This window comes from Cynocephalus volans, chromosome 15, assembly GCF_027409185.1.
Source record: "Cynocephalus volans isolate mCynVol1 chromosome 15, mCynVol1.pri, whole genome shotgun sequence".
NCBI classification, from domain to species: Eukaryota; Metazoa; Chordata; class Mammalia; order Dermoptera; family Cynocephalidae; genus Cynocephalus; species Cynocephalus volans.
The window spans coordinates 66,768,822-66,794,999 of NC_084474.1; the positions used below are offsets into that span (position 1 = coordinate 66,768,822).

Sequence of the window (26,178 nt, forward strand, 5' to 3'; positions counted from 1 at the left end):
AATATACTACGAAAACATTAGAAAACATAAGGTGTATCTAAATTTATATAGTATTGTTAAAATATTTACACTAAAGAAAAATTCTAAGATAAGGTTCTTAGTGTACTATTATGTTTACTGGGAATCTGTTTACCTCTAAAAGAGTGTCATACTTGGGGAACTGTGGAATTTAAAAAAGGAAAACACCCATATTTCATTATTATGTTGCTAACTAAATATATATGCATATAATATGCAGTGTTGAAACTTTTAAAAACACCAAATAAACATGGGCTGTTTATTTTTGTCACTAGCCAGGACAGCTGCTGATCCTTTTGAAAAGAATACACATTTTACAAAAGCAATTATCCATTTTTATTTTGTTTACATTGCACTGAAAATTTACATCATACTTTTACAAAGTTTTCTTTTCATAAAAATATACTTCTTTACAAAAGTGTATGCATTAATATAAGAGGAGTAGCCAGTTGCAGAAGAAACATTGTTTAAACAAGATCTTAAATGTATTAACTTTAACATTAATGAATGAATCATTGTTATTGCAGTCATTTGAATAAACAAGAATAAATAACTGATGGCATAAAATTTAAAACTGCATCCTGTCAGTAGAATACAATGTTGAGAAAATTGTATGAATTTCCAAAACAATGTATCTCAGAGTGGTTTACAAGAAATTCACCAAATATTGTAGAGATAGATCCAAGCAGTCCGGTGCAATGGTTTCTCTTAGGCACTCTGTCTCATGATACAAAAAGTTGAGACTGTTCACAGGATTATCCATATTTGGAAGGGACAACAACAAAGAGTTCACACTGGGCACATAATTTTATTAAATGAATTAAAACATGCTCTAAAAAGGAAGACAATGACCTATTAAATAAAGATGCTGACATCACTGGATGATACAGTTGTAAGGAAGACACCAATAACTTATAAATACTTACATTAATATGACAATGAAAGAAATTTGGTCTATCTGAAACCTGCTTTTAAAGAGTAAGTGTATAGAAATTTTAAAATATATGAAAATATGATAAGTCCACAACTTTAGTAAACAAAATTTATATGGGTAATTTGGAAGAAAAAAATTTTAAGTCATTTGTTTAGGAGCTGGACCCAAATATATTTCCAACTCATTGTTAGATGAAAGTTAAAAGTGTCAAAATAATGTTAAAATTGAAGGCTCAAATGGAAGGAAATGTAAATATATCGTAAACTAAATGTAGTAAATTATTAATAGGTTCTATTTGGTCTTTCAAAAACACTGGTAAGTTTGGTAAAAGATGGTAAGTTTGGTGTCTCAGATAACTCTAAAATAATCATCCTTATAGATTATAGATAATTTTTTGCCAGCCAAAATCGCTGCTGGATGACAAAACATATTGAAGCAAGGAGTTAAACACTACCCCAGGACTCACTGAATAATACTTGTTACTCCATAATGGGGACATCAGGAGAACAGCACAAGGACCTTGCCATTTGGAGAAACCATGACAACCAATCTAAAAAACAAATAGCAATAGGATACCAAAGAACAAAAAGAGTCAAACCAGAGTGGGCAACTTTATATCTTTTGTGGCATAAATTAGCTTATAAACATTTAAATGTATGACTCAATTTTAAATAACCATGGAAATAAGGAAAACAATGCCTCAATTAACAAGAATTCATAGTTGATACAGTGGTATGAAATACAGACTTACAGATGTGATGTAGCTCATGACAGTTAAAGAGAAGTCAGTGATCTATTGACTTTTGTAAGTATAGCTCTTATTTTCTACCCTATATCTTTTTGTTTTTTTAAACCCAGTCCCTCTAATATAGTTTATAAAGCACAGAAATACTGATAGTGGATGCTCCTCCAATATATGCAAATAAGTTTATGTTTTAGAATAATCTCCTTTTTAAAAAAAGCAAATAAACTGTGAGAAAGCACTCTCAGAGTGCAGCCAAATTTCTGTAAAACTCTCCATGACAAACATGAAGAAGAATTATGGTCCAGTTTATGAAAAAACACTCTTCTCTATCATTCCTCAGGAAAAGATGACCAGCAAGTCCTGAAAAGTGTGCTTTAATTTCTTTAGCAGTGAACTAAATGTGCACTGTTTTGTGTGTCAATTTCCAAGCTTCTGGAGAAAGTGAAGTGTTGCCGCATTATACCATTGTGCAAACCGTGTTCAAGTTGGGATCAAATCGTACTGCCTTCCCTTCCACTGACTTCGCATTGGTGTCATACATGGGGTTTTCAAAAGCTGCTTGGCCATTGTTGTTTTCATGAACGGAACATCCTGTATACTGTGTTTTGGGTGCAGTCCTGTTAATGAGAACATTGATTAGCTATGTGTTAACTTTCTTCTAGATACAGCAGATTAGGGCTCAAACATAATATACTTAAATTATCATTTGTAGGGAATAATGTAATTTAAAAGTATTACTTGAAAGACCATAAACTCGATAAGTCAAACTTGAATAATCTGTCACTTTTAAATCTCCTGAGTGACTTTTATTATTTACATACAATACATACTTATATATAGCACCACTATGAGTAATATAAGCATAAATAAATAATATTATGGCTATCGTTGTAAATTTCCTTATGAAATAAATTATTATTATGACTCATCATGTGTAATATAAGTAAATTATGATGATAAATTTGAATCTCATTATTATTTATTCATTCATTCATCAAATATTTTGTGACAGGCATGATTCTATTATGTGACAGGCATGATTCTAGGAATTGGGAATGTAATTATTTTTAAAAAGTAGACAAAGCCATTAGTCTCACAGAAATATTATAGTGATAAAAAACAATGAATAACTTAAAAATAAGTAAAACAAGAAAAATAGTAGGTAACGAGAATTGTTATGATGAAAATGAAAATGCTTGATATGACAAGTAGTAACTGGGAGTCACTTTAGGAGAAGTAATAAGGAAAATATCTATGAGGAGGTAAAATATAATCTGAGACTGAAAGGACAACAAGGATCGTCTCTATACTAGTAGGGAAATGGGGATCCCACAAGGAGTAGACAATGCTGAGGCCTAATCTGGAAAGATATTTGGAGTATCCAAGAAACAGAAATACTAAATTTGATTTTTAAAATGATATGCACTACAGAAAGTAAATCCAAAATCCCAAAGAAAAAAATGACTACAGTGATATTAAAGTCATGAAAATAGTTTCCAAAGAGTCACCAGTAGTTAAACATCTGCCTTTAGTTAACAAAACCCAGGGAGTCTAGGCTGGTGTGTAGGTTGCTGTTTTTTTAATTCCTGTTCATGTCTTTATTTCTCCCACCTTTCACTAATGCTTATTTCTAATTTCTCTTGCCCACATCCCATTGTGCAATTTGCTGAAAGTTGTAATGGAACAAAGGCAGACTTGCCTCTATCTGTTTCTGGGGCCTAATTCCTAAAAAGGTTGTATCTTAAAATAAATTTCTTTCTCAAATCTTTTGTTTATACCAAACACCACAAATTTCAACTCTCAGGTTCATTGTAATTTGTATTTCCTATTATATTATGTTATTTTACTATCCTTAATACATTTTCTAAATTTTTCTATATTTCAAAAATTGTTAGATTATCTCTATAACAATAAATTTAAAAGCAAAACAAAACAAAACTATCGTACGTTTATTGAAAGAAACCTAATATCTTGCTCTCTACAGGTGCATCTTATTCTGTTTTTCTACTGGGTCATATTTCTCTCTCTTTTTCAAAAATAGATTTACAATAAAAACCAGAAGCAACAACAGCTTTAAGAAAAATAATACCATCAAGCTTTAAAGACGAAAAAGTTCATACCATAAACAAAAATTAACTTGAAATGGTGTGGAGAAAAGGGAACTCAGACACTGTTGCTGGGAATGTGGAGCCTTTATGGAGAGCAATATGGCATTTCCTCAAAAAACTAAAAATAGAATTACCATGCATGATCCAGCAATCCCACTCTTAAGCATACATCCGAAGAAAACGAAATCAGTGTGTCAAAGAGATATCTACATTCCCATATTTATTGCAGCACTATTCACAACAACCAAGGTATGAAGTCAACCTAAATGTCTACCAGTGGATGAATGGATGAAGAAAACGTGGTATATATACATAATGGAACACTATTCAGACATAAACGTGCAGACATAAATGGATGGAACTGAAGGTCATTATGTTGAGTGAAATAAGTCAGGCTAAGAAAGATAAATACACATGTTCTCACTCATATATGGAAAATTAAAAAGATCTCACAGAAGAAGAGTGCAGAATAGTGGTTGCTAGAGGCTGGGAAGGGTAAAGGTAGGAGGAGATAGGGAGAAGTTGGTCAACAGATACAAAACCACAGCTAGATAGGAGGAATGAGTTCCAGTGTTCTAAATCTCTGTAGTGTGACAACAGTCAATAATAATTTATTTTATATTCTCAAATAGCTAGAAGGGAGGATTTTGAATGTTCCCAAAGCAAAGAAATGATACATGTTTGAGGTGATGAATATGCTGATTACTCTAAATTGGCCATTACACACTGTACACATATACCAAAATAGCATACTGTAGCCCATAAATATGTACATTATTATGATGTAAATTATTATGTCAGTTAAAAAATAATACATTGCTTTCTAAAAAATGAATTCAAAATGAACCAAAGTCATAGATACAAGAGGTAAATCTATAAAAGTCTTAGGAAAAATTTACAGGTAAATCTTCATAACTTTGCATTTGGCAATGGTTTCTTAGATATGACACTAAAAGCACAAGCAAGAAAAGAAAAAAATAAATCTGACTTCATCAAAATGAAAAACTTTTGTATATGAAAGGACACCATCAAGAAGGTTAAAATACAATCTACAAAGAAAGAGAGAAACTATTTGCAAACAATATATCTAGTAAGGTCTAATGTCCAGAACATGTAAAGAACTCTTACAACTCAACAACAGTAAGACAAGCAACCAATTTAAAAATGGGCAAAACACTTGAATAGGAATTTCTACAACAAAGATAGACAATAGCCAACTAGCACATAAAAGATGCTTAACACTATTAGTAATTATGGAAAGGAAAATCAAAACCACAATGAAATACTACTTCACACACACTGAAGGCTACAATAAAAACACAAACAAACAAAAACCCCCAAAACAGAAAATAACAAGTGGAGAAAGTGGAGCCCTTATACATTGCTTTTGGGGGTGTAAGATAATGCAGCTGCTATGCAAAACAGTTTGGTTGTTCCTCAATAAATTAAACACAAAATTACCTTTTAACCCAGAAATTCCATTCCCGGGTATATACCCAAAAGAATTGAAAACAAGTGTTCAAACAAAAACTTGTACACAAATGTGTATAGCACACTATTCACAATAGTCAATAGTGAGAAACAACCCAAATATCCATCAACTGATGAATGGACACATTCAAACAAAATGTGGTATATCTATACAGTGGAATGCTATTCAGCCATATAAAGAAATAAAGTACTTATGTACACTATAATATAGATGAAACTTGAAAATATTCTTCTCAGTTTAAGAAGCCAGACACCAAGTGTCACATATTGTATGATCCAATTTATGTAAAATGTCCATAATAAGCAAAGCAATAGAGAAAGATTTGTAGTTGCCTGAGGCTGGGGGTAAGGAAAATAAGGAGTGAGTGTTTTATGAGTATGGAGTTTCCTTTGGGCTTGATGAAAATGTTCTAAAATTATATGGTGGTGATGATTGCATGACATTGTGAATGTGGTAAATGCCACTGAATTTTACTCTTTAAAATGGTTTAAATGGTAAGTTTTATGTTATATGCATATGTATTATACCACAATAAAAAAGGGTGATATAGCTTGTTTTATGAATAAATTTAGTGATTATTCTTTATTGATAGGGTCTGATATTGGGCAGACCTAAACAGCTTTTAATTCACAATTATTACAAATTTATGTAATATTAAATAAACCATTTTTAGAAATTGCAGACTGGCACATAATAAAAACATCAGTTTTAAAGAAAATGCATTTACGTAATATTCTTTTAATTATTCTTTTAATTAAATAGCCTACATATTTTTTTTTCCTGATAAGGAATTGTCCCAAATAGTGGAGAATTGCATAGTAAAGCCCCTCACCAGGATACTGCAATGGATAGAGCAAACAGGACCTACTAATTATATGTACATCCATATACTAGAGTTATCAGAAAAATAAAATACTAACTTCATAATCTTCAAGAACAACAGAAGATGAATGAGAATTAAAGGATTTTACCATCTGTCTGCCTAGGTAAAATCAGTATTTTCATGTGAACTAAAAGGTTTACATACAAGCTTCTTCCTATTTCTAAATGTATTGGCAGCAGATACCAACTCTCCAATTTAAACCTTAACCTATATTTCATATCTCTAAAGTCTCATTATGGATAATGTAAAAATAACTCGTACAATTAATTCTAGACCAGGAAACTGACAGGCAAAAGGAGAAAGGGTTAAGTTTAAAGCTTGTGCGATTTAACAGAACCATGTGTATATGTGGTGTTGTGGGGGTTGGTGGGGGAAATAAGGTTTTCGACAACTACAATAGTTGGCACACAGATATTTCAACAACCCAAGGGGAAAAAAAAAATAGAAATCAGGATTTGAACTAGAGCTGAAGAAATATGAAAATAGAGTTGGAAAACATTCTGTAGTTAAAATCAATCAACTCACCTTTGTTTATAAAGATAAAATCCGAATCCAGCAAATATAAGTGCAAAAAAAGGCACAAGAATAGCAATGGCCACAGAACTACTATTTGTACCATGAGGTTGATTCGAAGAATTTGAACCTTCTGACACATTCAGTCCTACAAAATAAAAAAATGAGTTATAAATACAAAATGAGCTCTATTTTATCATAATTGACTTCTGTTTTTATGAACCAATTAATTTCTTCCATTCTCAAGATATCTATGTGGAAATGTACATAGGAAACACAAATAATGCGTGTAACTCCTCCAACTGATTCCCACATGTTTTTGCACAATGCCTACGAGTTATAAGATATTTTCCAGGAAAAGATACTGACTACAAAACAAGCAGAGTCCCTGAATGGAAGAACTTATACAATAGTGGGAAGAGTTACACAGAAACTAATAAGTAATACATCAAGTATGAATTAATGGCCAATGTGTTTTAGAAAGGGAAGGAGTAATTCCATCTGCAACATCTAAGAATGTTTTCTGGAAGATATACAATAGAGGCTTGTTCTTGAAGAATCAGTAGAACAACAAATGGAGAAGAAAGCAGAATCACCCTATACCTAGAAATGGGAAGGTGAGTGGCATATTTAGGGGATGTGACAAGCACTGGTGTATGGGAGGAGTAGGACGCTAAAATAATAAACTTTGGCTAGATTCTGAAAGGGAATAAATTTCATTCTAAAGAGCTCACGGCTGGCAGGTTAGCTCAGTTGGTTAGAGCACAGCCTTAAAACACCAGGCTCATGAGTTCAGATCCCCATACTGGCTAGCCACACACACACACACACAAATCTTATAAAAATAAAAAATAAATAAACAAACAACCAAACAAAAAAGAAAAACAGCTCAAACTTACACCAACCCCAGTGATGCATAACTGAAGTTATTTAGAAATAAAAGACCCAGTGATAAAAAATGAGGTTTAAAACAGAGCCTAGAGCAGGATGGACTTGAGAGAGTACATCAGGGAAGTGGGTGTAGTTAGATGGTTGTAGCAACAACTCATATAAAAAAGAAAACTAAGATTTGAACTAGAGCACTAGGAAGAGCATGAAAAGACAGATTTGGAGAACATTTCATAGGTAAAATCAACAGAATTTGTTTGTGTGGACGAAAAAGATAAAAAGGTATAGGATTAGAAGTATTCTACTTTAAATTCAGTAAATGGCGATGGCATTACAGATAGGAAATGAGAAAAATCAGGTTTGTCAACATGTTGGCACAGGGATGTGGGAAGAGGAAATAGTCACAGTCCTTTTTCAGGAAGAAATAGATCCTTTTGGATAAGTTCTGTTTTAGACCTATAGTGTTTGAGACACTTTTGGGAATTTTATGTAAAAACGTTCCATATTCAATTATACAACTGCGTTAACGTATCATGTTAATGAATGTTTTATTCTGTTTTTAAAACTAACATGATATTAGGTAGGACATTATGTTATGTGAAATGACATACTATTATTGTTAATTTAGAGAAAGCTAATTTCTCTTTTTTGATAAACAGTTATATGCAACTAAGCCACATCCTTGTCCAAGAAAAAAAAAATAGCACCTTATTCTATACCCTATTATTCCAGCAATTCAGAATATTTCTGTAAAAGTTCAAAGTAATGATTTTTTAGTGTCAAATATTCATTTTTAGAACCTAAATTTATTCTTTATGTATCCATGCCACATAGTAATAGTGGGAGACAGTATAACCTTAGGAATATTATGCACCAAAAGTAATGTTTATTTCATTCTAGTAAGACTGTTAAATGTTTACACACATATTGGAAGAGGTGGAAATAAGAATGACAAAACTCTGTGCTTCCCACCACAGAAAATGTACATATTTGAAGAGCACCAAGTCCCCAAAAGGGGCCCATTCCTCAAAGTTATTTTCCCTTTTCAGAACCTATGAATTGCTTCAAGTGCCAATACATCTTTGGGGGGAATAAGAAAATTACAACAATATTCAAACTGAGGAGAACTATTACAGTTCTCGTGAGATAAGATAAAATAATTTACAGTTTAATATTTTCTTTTTTATCTATATCACTTTTTCTCCTTTTTACTTGCTTAAGGGCATGACAGTTTGTCATGTTTATTAGAGATATGAAAAACTAAACATTATACAGTGTTGATACATAGAGAACCAATATTTTGAAGAATGTGATTATTTTAAAAGGCTATCCAATGTATCAATGTATAGTTCTGACAATGCAGAATTCAGAATGTAGTAAGTGTGCCTAATGTACAAAATCTGGTGTATTTTCTTTTGACGTCTGGGGTAATAAAGGAGCTATATGAAAATCAAAATGAATACATTACCCAGTCTTTGTAGTCCAAATTGCCCGTAATCTTTGCCTTGAATAAATCCTTGAAATACATAAGTAGCTCCATCAGGCTCAGCAGAAACCTAAAAATATTTAAAAGTCTGATTAAATCTGAAGACTGGCCACAGCTATATTTTACCAGCCTTAATAAATACCCAATTTTATTCTGAACTGAATATATTTCAGAGTTCCTTTTCTTTATATCTTCATCCTATGCAAAACACAGAAATTGCGCAAATTTTCCATCATCAAAGGCAAAAGTAAAATTTTAAATAATTATGATGCTGAAAAAAGGAGTGTTGATTTTTAATATAATGGTGTAGTGATATGGATTTCTTACAGGCTAAGAAATCTAATGTGAAAAAAAAAGGCAATGACAATGAAATAGAGTGAGGCAAATGGTCAATAATAACTAAAATACACTTGACCCTTATAGCCGTAAGAAATTGATTCCAGGACCTCCCTTTGATACCATAATCCACAGATGCTCATGTCCCTGATATAGAATATCCCTAGTATTTGCATATAACCTGTGCACCTCCTCCTGTATACTTTAAATCATCTCTAGATTACTTATAATATCTAATACAACGTAAAAGCTATGAAAATAGTTTTTATACTGTATTGTTTAGGGAATGATAAGAAAAAAAAAGTCTGTATATGTTCCACACAGATACATTTTTTTTTCAAATATTTTCCATCTGAGATTGTTTGAATCTACAGATGTGAAACCCACAAATACAGAGGGCTAAGTGTATAATAATACTGCACTTTGTAGATTACCTGACTGTTCCACATGTATACATTCTTTCTGTCCCCTCCAACCAAACTTCATGGGAAGAATATACTTTCTATCTGAGTTGGGCTTGGTCCTGTGACTTGCGTTGGCCAATGGAGTGTGGGTGGGATTGACGATAAATCAGTTGTAAGCCTAGGCCTTAAGAGGCATATTTCTAATTATACTAATTAAAAGAAGCCAGTAACAAAAGACCACATATTAAGTGTTGCATTCATATGAACATCCAGAACAGAGAAATCAATGGAGACAGAAAACAGGTTAGTGGTTGCTTAGGGCTAGGGGAATATTGAGGTGGGGGCGGGATTTCTTTTTGAGGTGGTGAAAATATTCTAAAATAGACTGTGGTGATAGTCACACACACCTGTGCATATACTAAAAACCACTGAATTGTACACTTTAAATGGGTGAATTGTAGGATATGTTAATTATACCTAAATTGAACTGTTAAAAAAGGCACATGCCAATGTATTTGAGCTTCTTTCAGAACCACTTGTCCTTCTGAGATCTTCTGACTTCTGACAAGAGAAGAACATGCTCCAGGTGGCTGCTGCCCCTCCAGCCTCAGCTCCAGGATGAGACACAGAGGACCTGAATTTTATACTACAGCCTCAGTTGGAGCCTCCACAGCTAACTCCAGACACATGAGAAGGAACTACATATCCGTTGCTGTCTGACCCTGAGATTCTGTGTTTAACACAGTAAGTTCTGGTTACTACAGGCATCTTGCACGTGCATAAAATCCTCTAGTTTAAAAACACTTTATATGCATAATGCCGTTTGATCTCATAGGTACAATAGGAATGAATACATTTCAGTGATCTCAGTAAAAACTAGTAATGTAAATTTACCCTGAAGCTTGTGCTAATTAGTGGTAATTAGTTACCTAAGTCATGTACATTATTATAAAAGTTGTAAAAAAAAACCCTCACCCTAAAAAGCAAGGCACAATAGAACACCCGCAAAAGTCTGACATCTCACAACTGACTTTTTCCTTATTACCAGACAACATACTTTGGGCATTAGTTTTTTTTTTTTTTTTTTTTTTAATAAATACTATTAAATACCTCTAAAGAGAATAGCTCAAACTCAATTTTAACGAATGAATTCATTTCATTTGTTTCCTAGATGAAATAACACAATTAAACCATCTGAGTACACTGAAGATTTGAGTTAGTTCCCAACTACATGGATTATGGTACAGAATAGAGCTAAAGTCACTGAAGCCTATGACTACTTATCTTCTATCCCATTAAGTCTTCCTGGTAAAAGAAAGCTTGTATTTGAGAGGATATGGTCTGATCTCTCATGCTTATTCCTCATCAAAGACTCCTGGCCAGTATCTTAACATAACACTTGTTGCTTCCAACTGTCAATTTAGAAACTCCATTCATATAAATGACTGAATAAGACACGGTGATCCCATGGTGAACCTAGTAACTATCTCCCCACAGGAGGCAGCTCACATAAATTCCTCTTCACAGACAGCTTTATAAAATATTCTAAACTCATACTTCAGTTTAATGGACATACTTAATTTTCTGATGCATTTTGGAAATATGTTGCATATGCCTTGAATAGTGATTCTAGACAAAGACTGTATTATATTTTTGTCCAGATTTATTTATCATAGTCCTGACTAAGAGAGAATACATTTGATGAAACCAGTGAAAAGTTGCATGCAAACCTACACACACACACACACACACACACACACACACACACACACACACACACACACACACACACACACACAAAGTAAGCAAAGCATGCCAAGAATCCAACAACCCTAGACTTGATACTTTAGAATACTGAGTATTTGTATATACTAATATGTGTGTGACTGTGTGTGTGTGTGTGTGTGTGTGTTCATAATTAGCTAAATTTTTTAAATTCTTTTTTTCTGGACAAACTACAAATTGTCATTGAAGTCAACAGTAGACTTTTAAAGAACCACACTTACAAAGCCATCCATGGCCCAATTTTCCTCCTTCATTTTCTTCGCAGATGCATGAGCTGGTACTTTAATAAGATATATGTGTAACATTAGGCGAGCTTCCTGGCTTTTATATACCCCTGTAAAATGCAAGAACATTTTAGTCTACTTAATTTTGTAAATATTTATGCTTCATTTTACTATCTACAACTCCGTAGATAGTAAAATATATCATCAAAGAAATGTGATAAGAAAAGAAATAAAACAAGGCCCAAGTGAAGGAAGCTTTTCACAAATCCTGCAATAGACATGGATCTCTCTTTTGGCGGAAATCCTCAATTTACATCTTAATTGCGGGGTTTAAATTACCTATGCTATTAAAATTCAGTACTACAGTTCTTAATAACATCATTCCATAATATTACAAACAAAATGATTTCTTTTCCCAATTCTAAAATGTTCAAGGATACAAATCAAATGTTAAAATTCCTGATACTTTCCTTAATAATGAATTAGGTACCAACACTGTGAAAGAGAGTATTGCAGGTGCTGCTGCTGTCACAAAAATGAATATATGTTGTTTTTATTCTTAAGAATTTCCAATGAAGTAGGTGATATAAATTAAGGAACACAACTAACCAAAATACATGAGAGAATGTGATAAATAGAAGACCAGAAAAGAGACATCATTTCCCACTGTAGTGATCAGAAAATACATATTAAGAAAAAGAGCATATGAGCTGGGTCTTGAAAATCAAGTAGGATTTTTAGTTCAAGAAGGTAAATGCAGGTAATTACATAAAGGAGAGGAGCAAAAACATATACGATGATTTTTTTAGAATGTGAGTATTCTAAGAGTAGGAATAAGCTGGAGTGTATACATGTTTAGAGAAATAGTAGGAAGTAAAGCTGTTAAGTAAAAATTTTGCGATTAACTGTTGGTTGAAATTTGACTCCATTCATTGTCACTTAATTGTTTACTTACGTAATGAGGCACTGTAACAATATGCTGGGAATACAAAAATAATAAGACATAGATCTTGACCTAAAGCAAATTATAACCAATAGGCAGAGGACATAAAAGTAATCAAAAATAACATCACTGGGAAATTGTTACAATTGGTTTATGGGAAGACAGTAAGTGAAAGCAAATTAAATGAATCTAATTATTTATGTTTGTTTTTCTATATTTGCAGAAATCTATTCTAAAGGTTTTCTATATTAGAATAAGTATACATTTATTTTGAGCTAACTCTTTTACAGAAAATAAAGAAAAAAATTGTTGACATTTTAAAGTTAAGAACATCATTAGTCCCAATTTAAATGCATTTCTTTCTTCATATAAAGCTTCTTTCCACTTATATTACATAATTCTGTATATTTTAAAAATATAATACATACTAAATTCCAATACTTCCCTTTGGGTTTAATGCAGAATCATTCAATGACCGAAAATGATGTCCAATATTCCTTTTAAAATTTACAAAATCAATTAACACAATTTCATTTCCCATTTTATATATATCATAAATTATTTCATTATAATAATTATATAGGAAATATATTGCCAGGAAATTTACTATATATGTATATATATTTCATATTTTTAATATCAAATGTCACAGTACTCCATTTAAAAAAAATGACAGCAATGATAATTCAGATTCATTAACTTGACAATATTTATTGAGGATTATTTAGCTCCAGATGCTCGTCTAGCCTCCAGGTATATGATAATGAATTGGAACACCAAGTGCTTTTCTCTTAGAGCTTATATTGTTGAAGTATAGAAAAAATAAAAAAATAATATATAATATAATATAGTTTCAAATAGTGAAAAGAAGAAAATAAAACAGGGTAAGACTGTCTAAAATTAAGGATGTGTCTATCATAACCAATAATAATAAAAAAGAAAGAATGTGTGTGTTTGTAATATGAATGCTGCTTCAGATAGGGTCATTGGCATTACTGCCTGAGGAGACAATATTTGAGAAAACATCTGAATGTGAAAAAAACCAGAACAATCAAAGATAATGAAGGATGTGTGTACTAGGTACAGAAAACAGAAACATGAAGAGGTTGAGTGGGTTGTGGTTCCCATAAACTTGTTTAAACTAGTGGCTCTTCCTTTTCTGTCTTAAATTTTGGGTGTCCACTTAAACATCGTCATTTGAAGAAATCATTTTGTGCCCATAGAATAGTTTGGAATTCATTGATCTGGTCTCTGGTTTTATGAGAACAGAGAAAGATTTAGCTGTGTTCAAATTAAATTAGAAGCTCCATCCTATTACCTGGCATCTAATTCTAGGTACGTAAAAATATTCTTGAAGGAACTTTCTCCAAAACTGCAGCTTTTTATTTGTGTGGTAATATTCATTCATCAATCTAAAAACCAGAAAGCATTGTTTCTAAATGAATTATGAATGTCATCAAACATAAATATAACAAATATTTCAAAGTATCAAAATTACTAATAAAGATGAAATTGTGATAGAAATGAAGCATGAAGATATTACTATTTGTCGCTGTTTTTTAAGGCGATACCTGAAAGCAGCAGTTCCATGTTGCTGTTGCTCAGTGTTGCATTAACTCTCCCAGTGGAAGCATTGAAACTAGTAATTGTCAAGGTCATGGGTTGTTTCCTTCCTTTGAAATTGTAGGAGCCTTTCCATATATAATTTTGGGCAAATACATCATCAGGAACTGTGAATAGATTAAAGAAACCAGTCACTAACTTTTACAGTGTCCTATAAATATAAGCATTAAATAGTAGATTGATGAATATTAGTTTACCGAATAATAATATTCTGCTAAATACACAATACATTGAATGTGTGTTATAAAATGAATTCTTCATTTAAAAATGCTTCAACTTTTTTAGAACGAATCAAAATTGTTATAACCCAAATTTGTTCATCCGTCATCAACAAGAGAGAAACAAACAATATCAATTAAAAACATCAAGCTTGTTATATTTAGAACCCAGGTAAATAAACTTTGTTTATATTTGGTCTCCTATAACAATATTTTTTCAAAAGGAAAATAAAATGATTTTACTGAGCCAAGTCAGTCTATACACAAGTCTCAAGAAACCTGCTTTTCTCCTAAGCAGTGGGAATAGATTCATGGGAGGAGGACCATAGAGTTAACCCCTTTCTCCCCTTTGCAAAATAGCCCTGGAAGACTGCTGGAGAGAGTGTTCCTTTGTCCCCATTACAGAATAATGACTTCATTACTCTGATAATAGATGCTCCTGAAGAAAAACAGGGCTGCACCATATTTACAGCTTTGAGGTGTATAGGGTTTTTTTTTTTTTAGAAATAAAAGAATTATCACTAGAAATTGCCTAACTCTCATGAGAGATGAACTGTGGTAGAATCAAAGAATATTCTAAATATTATAAAACTTTCATCTAAAGAAGAAACACTATTTTATAGAATAGCCAAATGACTTGTTATAATTATATAAATTATTTATATAATTTAACACTATATAAATGAGTATGTCAAAGTCTCCACTGCCCCTGGGAAGCAACTGAGAGAAGCTTCCATTAATCAATACCTCACAGTAAAGCACGTTCCTGGAAATCAACTATCCAAGGGAGCCCTGCCTATTTGGGTGAGTGAATGAATAAGTGAATTTAGGAGAGAATCCTTTTTTTTTCTTTTCTAAGAAGTTATTGATAATTTGTCACGTGATCTCTCCGGATCATAGAAAATAGTGTTACAAGTTGTGAATTCCCTAGTTTTATATAAAAAAAAAGAAACAAAAGAAAAAACTGTAGAGGATCAATATAAAATACTGTCAAGAGCTGAGATTTTACTGAATATTTCAGTTAACGTGATTATTTTTATTTCCATGATAATTCATAAGAAATATAGCAGAAGAGTTAGAAGTGTAGGCAATGGAGTTAGGCTACTTGTATTTAAGTCCTTCCTCTACAAATTATAAACTGTGTCATTGTGCATAAATTACTGAACTTTCTAAACCTGAATTTTCTCATGATTAACAGGGGAATAACAAAGAACTGTTAGAAAGATTCAATGCAATAATGAATGTGAAATGTTTAGCTAAGTGTTAGCTACTACCATTATTAATATTATTATTATTACACAAATAAAATAGGGATATTAGGGCTCTTTTAGGTCACCAAATAACTGCTAATAAAAAATATTTACCAGCCACATAGTTAGTATGCTGAAAAATCTATAGTCCTGGCTCTGTGACCTTTGCCAAGTCATCCTCCTACTCGTGCTCTCTCCCCATATTCCAAACTACACCTCTTGCCTAAAAATTTGGTACAGTGTATGAGTAAAAAGTAATTGGTAAACCCCATAAAGAGTTTTTGGCTAACAAAAGCATATCTAAAATATGCTTTGCAGGGGAAGTGACAAGCTAAATTGCCCTTATTAGAAAGGTCAGGAATATGGGGGTAATGGCTCTCAATTGCAGAGACTGGAGAAGGAGAAAGAGAGAAAGATATTCTAAAGGCAGTGCCTGGCAAACAGTAGGCACTCAATAGATAAGTGTTGCTGTTGTCTCTGATTGTTTGTTTCCTCTGGCCTGTACTGCGATTACTCTTTGCTACACCCAAACCTTCTGTTATACCTAATGATCTTGTGTCCGTGGTGTTTAGGGGGATTAAAGAGTGTTGGTTGAAGCAGATAAAGGAGAACCTCAGTTGCAAGAAACAATAGCAATGGAAAGAATCAGGAAGCAGCAGTGACAAGGTAAATTGCATCAGGATTAATCACTGATGTGGCAGTAAATGTTTAACAACCACCTCATAAGGAAAAAAAAAAAAAGCTAATTTGTAATATTTGCTGATTTCTATGGTAGAATTATTACCGTTATGGCAGATTTCAAGCTATCAACAGTACATCACTGTCACCTGACTCCAGCATGCTATCACCACCCGCCATCTTCCCACACATAACTGGGAAATGTAACTTAGACACCACCTGGTCACTTATATTCTCATATACAATGGGAAAGATAATGCTTCTTTATATTAAGTCTATTTTGAGATTTAAATGTGATGATGTATTTGACAGTCCTTTGTAAACTCTAAAGTGTCGTACAACTAATACTGATGTGGATGACAATTATAGTAATGATCCTTTCTTTCAAAACATGTTTGAATTTAAACATTGCTTAATAGGCTTCATGGCATTGTCAAATACTCTAACATGATCCTGACTTTGATACAATTGACAATTTTCATTTCTGTCACTTTAGAGTAATCTAATCATTGTGTCTCATTCATAATTTTAAACGGAATGCTGCTTAAGGTTTTCTCATTTATGATAACTTTTGCTCTAGAAGTATTACAGATGCTTTTACCCAGGTTAAGGAAGTGTGTTAGTCCATTTCTGTATCTTATAACAGAATACCCAAAACTGGGTAATTTGTAAGAAACAATTTGTATTGCTCACTGTTAGAGAGGTTGGGAGTCCAAAGTCCACACATCTGGTGAGGACTTTGTTCTTGGTGATGACTCTACAGTGATGCAGGATGTCACGTGGAGAAAACAGAGTGGCAAGTGAGAAATTAATATTCTCACTCGCTTTTCTTATAAAGCCATCAAAACCATGCCCATGACCAACATTAAACCATGAATTTATTAATCCATTCATTATGACGAGGTTCTCACAATCCAATCACCTCTCCGAGGCTCCACCTTTAAATTACTATGATAGGATCCCCTCCCCCCCATAACATAGTCACAGTGGGGATTAGGTTTCTAATACATTGACTTAGAGGGACACATTCAATCCATAGAAGGAAGTCTTTTCCTTTCTAATTTATTAAGAATTTTTAAGAAGTCATAAACAGGTGATGAATTTTATCAAATATTCTCTTTGCAAGGATCGTAATGATCATAATTTTTGCACTTTAATCTCTTAATTTGATATATTACTTTTAACTATTACTTAACACTAAAATATCCCTGTATATCAATGACAAATCCAATTTGGTTCTGATGTGTATTTTTACTACAATGCTGGATTTGATTTGATAAGATTTTATACAGGATTTTTCATCTTTAATCCTGGATCAAATGGTCCTGAAATTTTTCCCTTTCGTAATGTCTTTATCTGAGTTATTGCAGTTGTGTTGGGTCCACAGAATGAGTTTTATTATCTTAAAGAATTTTTATAAAACTTGATCTGTTCCTGTAAAATTTGCTAGAACTTATCAGTAGAGCAATCTGGGCCAGGTTTTTCTTTGTGAAAATAATTTTAACCAGTACTTTATTTATTATGAGATTATTCAAGCTTTCTTTTATTATTTAGTTTTAGTAAGATATACTTTCCTAGCAATTCATCCATTTTGTTTAATTTTTTAAAAATGTTGCTAGTTATTAGTTTTCTCAAAATATATTTCTACTTTATTTAATCTGCTGTATATGTAGTTATTTCACATTTCCTTTGTGTTATTTTTATCTAATTCTTTCTACTTTGCACATTTCTTCAAAAAACTACGTTTGGCTCTGTTGAGATTCTTCTATTATATCTTGGTTTTTTTGTTGGTTGGTTTTTATTATTACATTGATTTCTGCTTTCTTTTGGTTATTCTGCTGTGCTCTTTATAACTTCTTAACAGGTACACTTAACTAATTGTTTCTGAGAACTTCCTTTTTTCTAATGTGAAGATTTAAGGCTATAAATTTTCCCTTACTACTCTGCTCTTGTTACAGTCCTCAAGTTTTGATATTTAATTTTTCAGTACTACATTCTAGCACTGTATTATATTTTCCATTTTAATGTCTTCTTTAATTTGTAAGTTATTCATTACTATTCATTTTGCTCTGAATTTCCAAACATATGAAATTTAAAACAAATTATCCATTTTCTTATTAACTTTTAATTGCGTCATGTTGAGCTATCAGGTCTGAAGATTAACTTTGCTTTAATTTTTTTTTTAGATTTAATTTATTATTTAATATATGATCAATTGTTATAGTTGTCCCATGTGCCTTTGAAGACAATATACATTCTATAATTTTTGACACAGAAATCTTCACATATGTATGTTCGATCAAGCTTATCACTATTGTTTAGTTTTTCCATATCCTTTTTGATTTTTCGTTTGCCCGATTTATCTATTGGGTGACCACTGACCATGTTTTGTACAGGACAGACCAAGTTTACACTTGATATACTGGAGCTATTATTCACATCACAATCTGCTCCTAGATAAAGCATCTCCCTTAGAAAATTCTGGGTATTGATTGACCTTTATGGCTTTCTGAATCTATTGATAAGCCTACTTTATGTTGACATATTCTTCGGTTGCCTTGGTGAAATTCAGTATGTTTTCACTGAGCATTGGAAAAATTGGTATAAGTCTCAGACATTTGTGGGCACTCCACTTTTATAGCATGTACATCGAAAACTTCTAAAACCACCTAATATTAGATCCTAACATTTCTCTTGGCCCAATAAAATAGGGTCAAATCTGTCTCCTAGGTAAATATTAGATGCTCAGTCCTTAATTTTACTTGTAACTTTTCACTTATATTACATAAATAAAATACTGACCAACACTAAGTAGCTCTTAGAGCAATTTGCACTTCCTTTTCATGAAATGCATTATATAATAATCTAATCATTATCCATTTTCTACAGAAAAACAAATGGAGACTCAGATAAATGATATATTTTTTCCAGGGTCACAGGCTAGAGAGTGTGTAAGATGGGAATTACATCAGAGTTATAGGGCTTTAAAGCCAATGTTTTTAATGACTAAACTAGATTTTTAAATTTGCTTTTTAAATCAAATAATTGAAAATAAACTGGGCAAGTTCTAAAAGTTGCTGATCTTTTATTCTCATACTGACTGTATTTGGTTCCTCTTTAAAATACATTTAAAAAATTAGATAAAATCTCATTCTTTATTTAAATATTTTAAATAAAAGTATTGTTACAGTAATTTACAGACATTCTTCAAAGAAAATTTTATGGCAAAATCTATAAGCAATGTTAAGGAAATATGAACATGTCATAGTACATTCAACATATTATAATACAAATCAACAAATTCAAGATAGTCAAATACATATTTTTCCCATACCAAAATATGTATTTTAAATAAATGGTCCCTTTTTTCAAAAAAATAATTGATCATGACTACTAGAAAAATCATGACTTCCAGAAAAACAAATGAAATTACTAACCACTTAGCTTTGGGCTGGGTGTTCCTAATGCAGGTCTAGGATCTTTCACCAATATTTTGGAACCAGCTATGAAAAGAAATGAAAATGTTTACAAAAATTACATCATGCAAGCACTCACATATATATATATATATATAAACACACACACAATGTGATGTACTGTCAATTTTATTCCCTGACATATCACAGTTTTCTTTAAAATGTCCTGTTCATCCCAGCATTGCAGTTCAACACTTCTGTTATTCATCTGACAACTTTAATAATTACCCCTATCATAGTCCAGTGGGACAAGAGGCAGATTGGTGCTGCCATGTCATCTTGGGATATTGTTTATTATTTTAGACACATAAGCTAACATAGAAACAGTTGCTTCCAACCTGGAAGCTAAGGGCTAAGGGTATGTTCCTGTTGAAAAAAGGCAAAAACCATTTGGCCAGGTTCCACATTTAAGAATAAAAATGTGTTAAGATAGCTCATCATGTCACCAGAAATCGAATAGTTTCAAAGTGAAATCTTTAAAGTTTTGAGCCAAACCAAAGATAGCTCCAAATCAAGAAAATGATGTGGGGTAAAGGAAGGGACTGGAAAGTTGCAGGAGCTATGACTGATGTGCAGTGCTCTGTAGAGACCATGTACCCTAAGAACAATGTAATGTCCTTAAAAAGCTTTAAGAGGAAGTGATTAGGGTGAACATCAATCTTGCTGCCAAACGGAGAAAAATTTGAAAAAGAGCAAGTGTTGATATGCTAAGAGAAGTGAAGAGTCTATGGTAGTCTGAGTAGAGATGATAAGTTAGATTACCATAGCAATAATAATAAAACAGAAAAACGGATAGATTAAAAAAAAGCAGCTATTGAAATTCTGGTAGGTTTAGAGGAATAGGAAGCTATCTGTGGTTAATACTAGATTTCTACTGTTGTAGGACTATATGATGGTAGTATCACTGAGATAGAGAATACCAAAGGAAGACTATATGGGGAAAGGAAATTAATGAGTTTAGTGGTATTGAGTATTGAAATATCTTTGAGGAATTCAAGTAGAGATATCAAGTAAGCAATTGAAATAAGTCTGAAGCTAGAAGAAGACAAATGAGCTAGAAATATTAATTTGTAAGTAATCTCCATAGAAAAGACTGCTGAAGCCATTGGCTTGAATGAGATCACCTAGAAGAGGATATAGGATGAAAGGAAGAGATAACTTTAGAAAATCATAGGTAGAAAAGAATAAGCTTATAAAGGAAGTGGAGAATGTATTAGGGGACTGAATACTTTTCACTCATAAGTCACAAATCTAGATATTAAAAGTACAGTTGTAAAAACTTTGAACAAAGTCTGCTGTTACTGAGATTATATTCTAGTTGAGAAGAGGCAGATAAGAGGAGAGGAAAGTAGAGACAGACAATAACAAGTACACAAATAAAAGACCTTCACATACAATCTGGGTTTCTATCTTGAAAAATTTTAAAAAGGAAAAAAAGTCAGGGTATTGTTCTAAGAGAAGTGGGCTGGCCGGTTTGCTAGCTTGGATAGAGAGCATGGTGCTGATAACACCAAGGTCAAAGATTCAGCCAGACTCAAAAGAAATAAATTAATTAAAAAATAAAAATAAGAGAAGAAAGTGAAAATATATCAAGAAGAAGAAAGTTATTTTATTTGTAAATGCTGCAAAAGATCAAAAAGTAAAAGGTCTAAAAAAAATTGTTGGATGGCAAAAGAAAAAGGAGTTCATTCTTTTCAAGACTCTAGAAAAACTTACTTTGCTCCTTCTTCAGGCCACATAATACTTTTTCCTCTGGTAAACTCACTACATCTTGTCAAGATAGGGATTGTGCTGACAAAGCAGTAACAGGGGTGGACACTTCTGCTAGATCTGGTCAAACTGCCATTATTACCCTGGCTGGGAAATGGACTTGGAGATGGGCTCAGTCCCAAACTGTGACCACGAAGAGTCCTGAATAGTTAATGCTTTCCTGACCTAACTTTGGGAAGAGCTCTTTTACTTGGGTCAATCTGCCAGAAAGGTATGAACTCAGGGATGCTGCTAATTTTCCCTACTCTAGCCGTTGAATAGGGTATCCCCCCAAATTCATGTTCACTGAGAACCTCAAAATACTTGCTCGTAAATAGGGTCTTTGCAGATTGGACATCTGGAGATGAAATAAGCCTGAATTTAGGGTAAGCCTTAAACACAACTGGTGCCCTTATAAGGAGGGGAGAGAGACACAGATATACACAAGAAAGAAGTCCACGTGAAGATGAAGGCAGAAATTGGAGTGAGGCCATGAGCCAAGGAATACCAAAAGTTGCCAGGAGCTGCCAGAAGCTAGGAAGAGGCAAGGAATGATTTTTTCCCTAAGGGCTACAGAGGGTACGAGGTCCTGCCCACACCTTGATTTTGGACTTCTGGCCTTCAAACTACATAAGAATAAATATTCGTTGTGTTAAGCAAACCAGTTTATGGTATTTTGTTACAACGGCCCGAGAAAACAAATGTACCTACCCGAAAGAGAGAACTTGAAGAAGAAATAAAGACAACAATAACAAAAAATAATCAGCACAGAAAAGATGCTATAAAAAGAATTTAATATTGTTCCTGTCCCTCTGGATCCAGAAGGGTCTACATTACTTTTCCCTTGGAGATGGTCAACAAATATTCCTTGTTCCTACACTAATTTGTGTCGAGTCTTTGTTTCTTGCATCTGAGGAAGGCTTAAATAGTACAATCTTTTGTGAGAAAAGCATCTATAGAAAAAATTTACCTTGACAAACAGGAACTTTTCCAGTCCAGGTGTTATCAGATCTACACACTCTATGTTCTGTTCCACCTGCTAAGAAGAAGCCAGGCTGGCAGGTATAAATTAGTGTATATCCATGAGATGGAAGGTCCATTCCTACTACATTTGCATGAGCAGGAGTTTCTGGCTGTTTACAACTGTGGGCTACATTGAGAAAAGAGAACGATGTCAATTATCTGTAACATATTAAGAAAATGTTGAGATGGGAGTCACAATACATTTTTAGACATACTGTAATGCCATCATCATATAAATTATTCTAATGAGCCAAGAAAAATGTATTAATGTAAATATACATATTCATTTCATACTCTAACATTTCCTAAACAACATCTGTGGAACACTTATAGATGTTAACAGATAAAATGAGAAAAAAATTTTTAAAAAGACTTACTGTGTGTATTTAAGCTCATCAATGTATACTACATCTCCATTTTAGAGAGTCACAATAAACGTTAGTATTTTAAAGGCTCTAAAAATTCCTTCAGTAAGATACCTTTTAAAGTTTGTCAAGCTCAGGTTTTCTATACCAGTTTCAGAAATACTATTTTATGATTTTTTTATTTATTATATTTATTTTAAATCTGATAAACCATTTTTCAAAAGTTAAATACAACCACAATTCATTATATTGCTCTGATACTAAACTTCCCTATGTAGAAAGTACGTTTTAATAATTATTTTATGCATAGAATTTTCTGGCCACATTTGGGTCCATATGCTAGAAATATCATTTAATTCATCTAACTTTTTGTCTTCTTTTGTCCATGTTTCCTTTCACTCCTAATTTTGTACCTTGATTCCACCACGCCTTCTGCCTAGTTCACCTGTTTTCTGTCTTATAAAGGCCATTCCTTTCTCAAGAAGAGATAAATGCTACAAGGAATTTTCCCCTAGAGCAGACAGCATTTTTGATCACTTTTGATATCCTTAAAGATAGTCTCTGAAAAAAGTGTTTCGTGGACATATTTCTTTGGAAAAACAATATTTTCCATTTGTTTCCCAGTAGAGGCTCATAAAGCTTAAATATTAGCTACATTTTTTATGTGCTAAACATTGTGTTAAATGGTTTATATTTAATACAGTTCAGTTAGTGGAATTTAATCCTCATGGGATAAATATCGATAAGGATAAACACAAATAGTCTGTCTCCACTTCGTTCTTAAGCCATACGTTATGCACATAATAGAAATTTTGAGATCTTTGCAATAATAGAAACTGTTTAACTTTATGTAAATCATCATTTCTCAAATGTAGGTCATCAGCCTTGGTTTACTATGAAATACCTAGTTTTAGCCCACGTAGTTGTCCTCAAGTATACATTCTAAGGAATACTCTTTTAAGAAATTTTGCCACATTTAAATATAAGACCACTGGGCATGTAACATGATGTCTTAGTGGAGTGATCTGCTGCTTTTAAGTAAGTTGCTAGTCCACAGGGGCCCCCATGATCATTTGGGTGGTTCTGAACAAAGCTTGAGTAAATTCACAGAACTTGTGTGTACTTAGCAAATCTTAAAAACTGGATACCTTCCCTATGAGTGTTTCTACTCCGGCTTCCTCTTTATGCTTTTCCTTAAGAGACTCAGAAATAAAAAGATGGGCGGAGAGATCAAAAGAGGGAACTGGAGGGAAAAAAGAGACAAGTGGCTGACCAGCCGAAATTTATTTCTACTTGCTTGCAAAAAAAACTGTTCATGACCTTGGGCTTTGTTCTCATTTAATCTGTACAGCAAGTGCTCTCAACTTAGAATCAGTAAACATTTAGAGGCTCCAGGAAATCCTGAAATAGTTTTCGAACTTTTGGTCGAGGTTTCCATAAATATTTCTTTTCATAGACGTGTCTAGTTTTCCTCAGATTCTCAGAGAATATTTTCACAAGTGATTTAAAAAAAATAGAGGCTCCTTGTGTTGAGCCTCCTGTATTTCAGAGTACTTCAGATTGATAGGTACAGATCTATGAAACTAAAAATTAATCGTTACCTAAAATTATCAAGTGGCCAAACTGAACACAATCATACGAGCTTTACAAAAAGAACAAAATTGTGCCTAAAACTTCTGACTTGGTTAGGAAGAGTGCTCTCCAAGGTCATGCAGTTATGATATAGTAATACAATTACGTACATGAAATATGTTTTACAACAATCTAAAAAAACAATTTGGTATATTGGTTGCATAAATGTAAATTTATTTCCACAGTTGGAAGAAAAAATACGTATAAATTAAAGCTAGGCCTGTGAACCAAACTGACTCCATTTTAGCTGGATAAGATACTTTGTTACCTCTCTACTCCTCAGTCATGAGACCTCCCCAGGGCACACAATTACCCCATGGCCTGCCCTGATAAAATAAACTGAGACAAGAGGGAAACAAATATTCAATGAGTTGCAAAACCCCTGCCAAGGCTTGTTTACTGTAACTGTAAAAATTAAGTTACAGATTAACCTTAAGACCCCTTTAGGAATTCACAAATGCGTACAAAGCTTCAAGGTGGCAGATACAATGACCCTCCTGGGGTGATGATAATGAATACCACCACAGTCTTGTACCTACCCAGCAGGAACAAGGACCAAAGTCCTAACTGATCATGCATTCATGATGCAACCAGGAATAACAAAATGGACTGCTTCCAGTGACAATGGCTTGTACCCCTTAACTTCTTTCCCTATAAAAGACCCTGAACAGCTCCCCTTGGGGGTCTAGCTTTCCTGTAGCTACCCCCCTTATGCATAAGTTGATCTCCTCTTTTAATAAAATGCTGCTTGCTTTACTGCTGGGTACATTGCTCATTTCTATGACTTTAGGACCCAAGAACCTAATTCAGTAACATAGCCAGCTGAGCTAACTGGCCAGCCTCTAAAAATGCATATAAATTCTCATCCATAATACTTACTGTCGCTCTTGGGCTCTTTCACCTGCCCATAATCCTGCCGACTGGGCCAATTGTCAAGCTAGGGCTGGGTCTGGAGCTCACAGACTCCTCAAGCCCATTGTCAAGACTGGGTCACAAACCCTTCACACGCCTGGCTGGGTCTCCAGACCCCTCACACGCAGGTCTATGAGCTAGGTAACCAGCAAACAGGTCCTTGGAAGTGGTAGGTTGGAAAAGCATGGCTGCATGGAGTGGCATCCACCAGAGGCAGCCACGAGCCAAAGCCACAGTGCAGCACATGTGCACTAACTCCACCCACACACACACAATTTGTTTACTGAACCACTCCCATCCAGGCCTGAGGTGAGAGGGGGGCCTGATTAAATTGTTCTATTTTCCCAACACTTACGCATGCATTCAGGCTGAATTCCACTCCATGTGAGGTCAGGGAGGCAAGTGCGTGTTGTAGACCCTTGGAGTAGGTGTCCTTTTTTGCAATGGAACTGTACAACACTTCCTACCTACAGCAAATTAAAGAGAGAGAGAG

General features: G+C 33.3%; 1 protein-coding gene across 3 annotated transcripts in view; it reads right to left on the reverse strand.

Moving 5' to 3' along the window:
- Nucleotides 1–2,154: 2,154 nt before the first annotated feature.
- CSMD3 (CUB and Sushi multiple domains 3) overlaps nucleotides 2,155–26,178 on the reverse strand; it is a 1,171,099-nt gene continuing 1,147,075 nt past the window's right edge. For all 3 annotated transcript variants that reach the window (XM_063079089.1, XM_063079088.1, XM_063079087.1), the window contains 8 exons: nucleotides 26,041–26,152; nucleotides 22,724–22,903; nucleotides 19,966–20,031; nucleotides 14,331–14,489; nucleotides 11,814–11,926; nucleotides 9,050–9,137; nucleotides 6,706–6,841; nucleotides 2,155–2,314 (listed from right to left, as the gene is read on the reverse strand). In XM_063079089.1, the coding sequence (XP_062935159.1) occupies nucleotides 2,155–2,314; nucleotides 6,706–6,841; nucleotides 9,050–9,137; nucleotides 11,814–11,926; nucleotides 14,331–14,489; nucleotides 19,966–20,031; nucleotides 22,724–22,903; nucleotides 26,041–26,152 (1,014 nt within the window). The remainder of the gene's footprint in view (nucleotides 2,315–6,705; nucleotides 6,842–9,049; nucleotides 9,138–11,813; nucleotides 11,927–14,330; nucleotides 14,490–19,965; nucleotides 20,032–22,723; nucleotides 22,904–26,040; nucleotides 26,153–26,178) is intronic.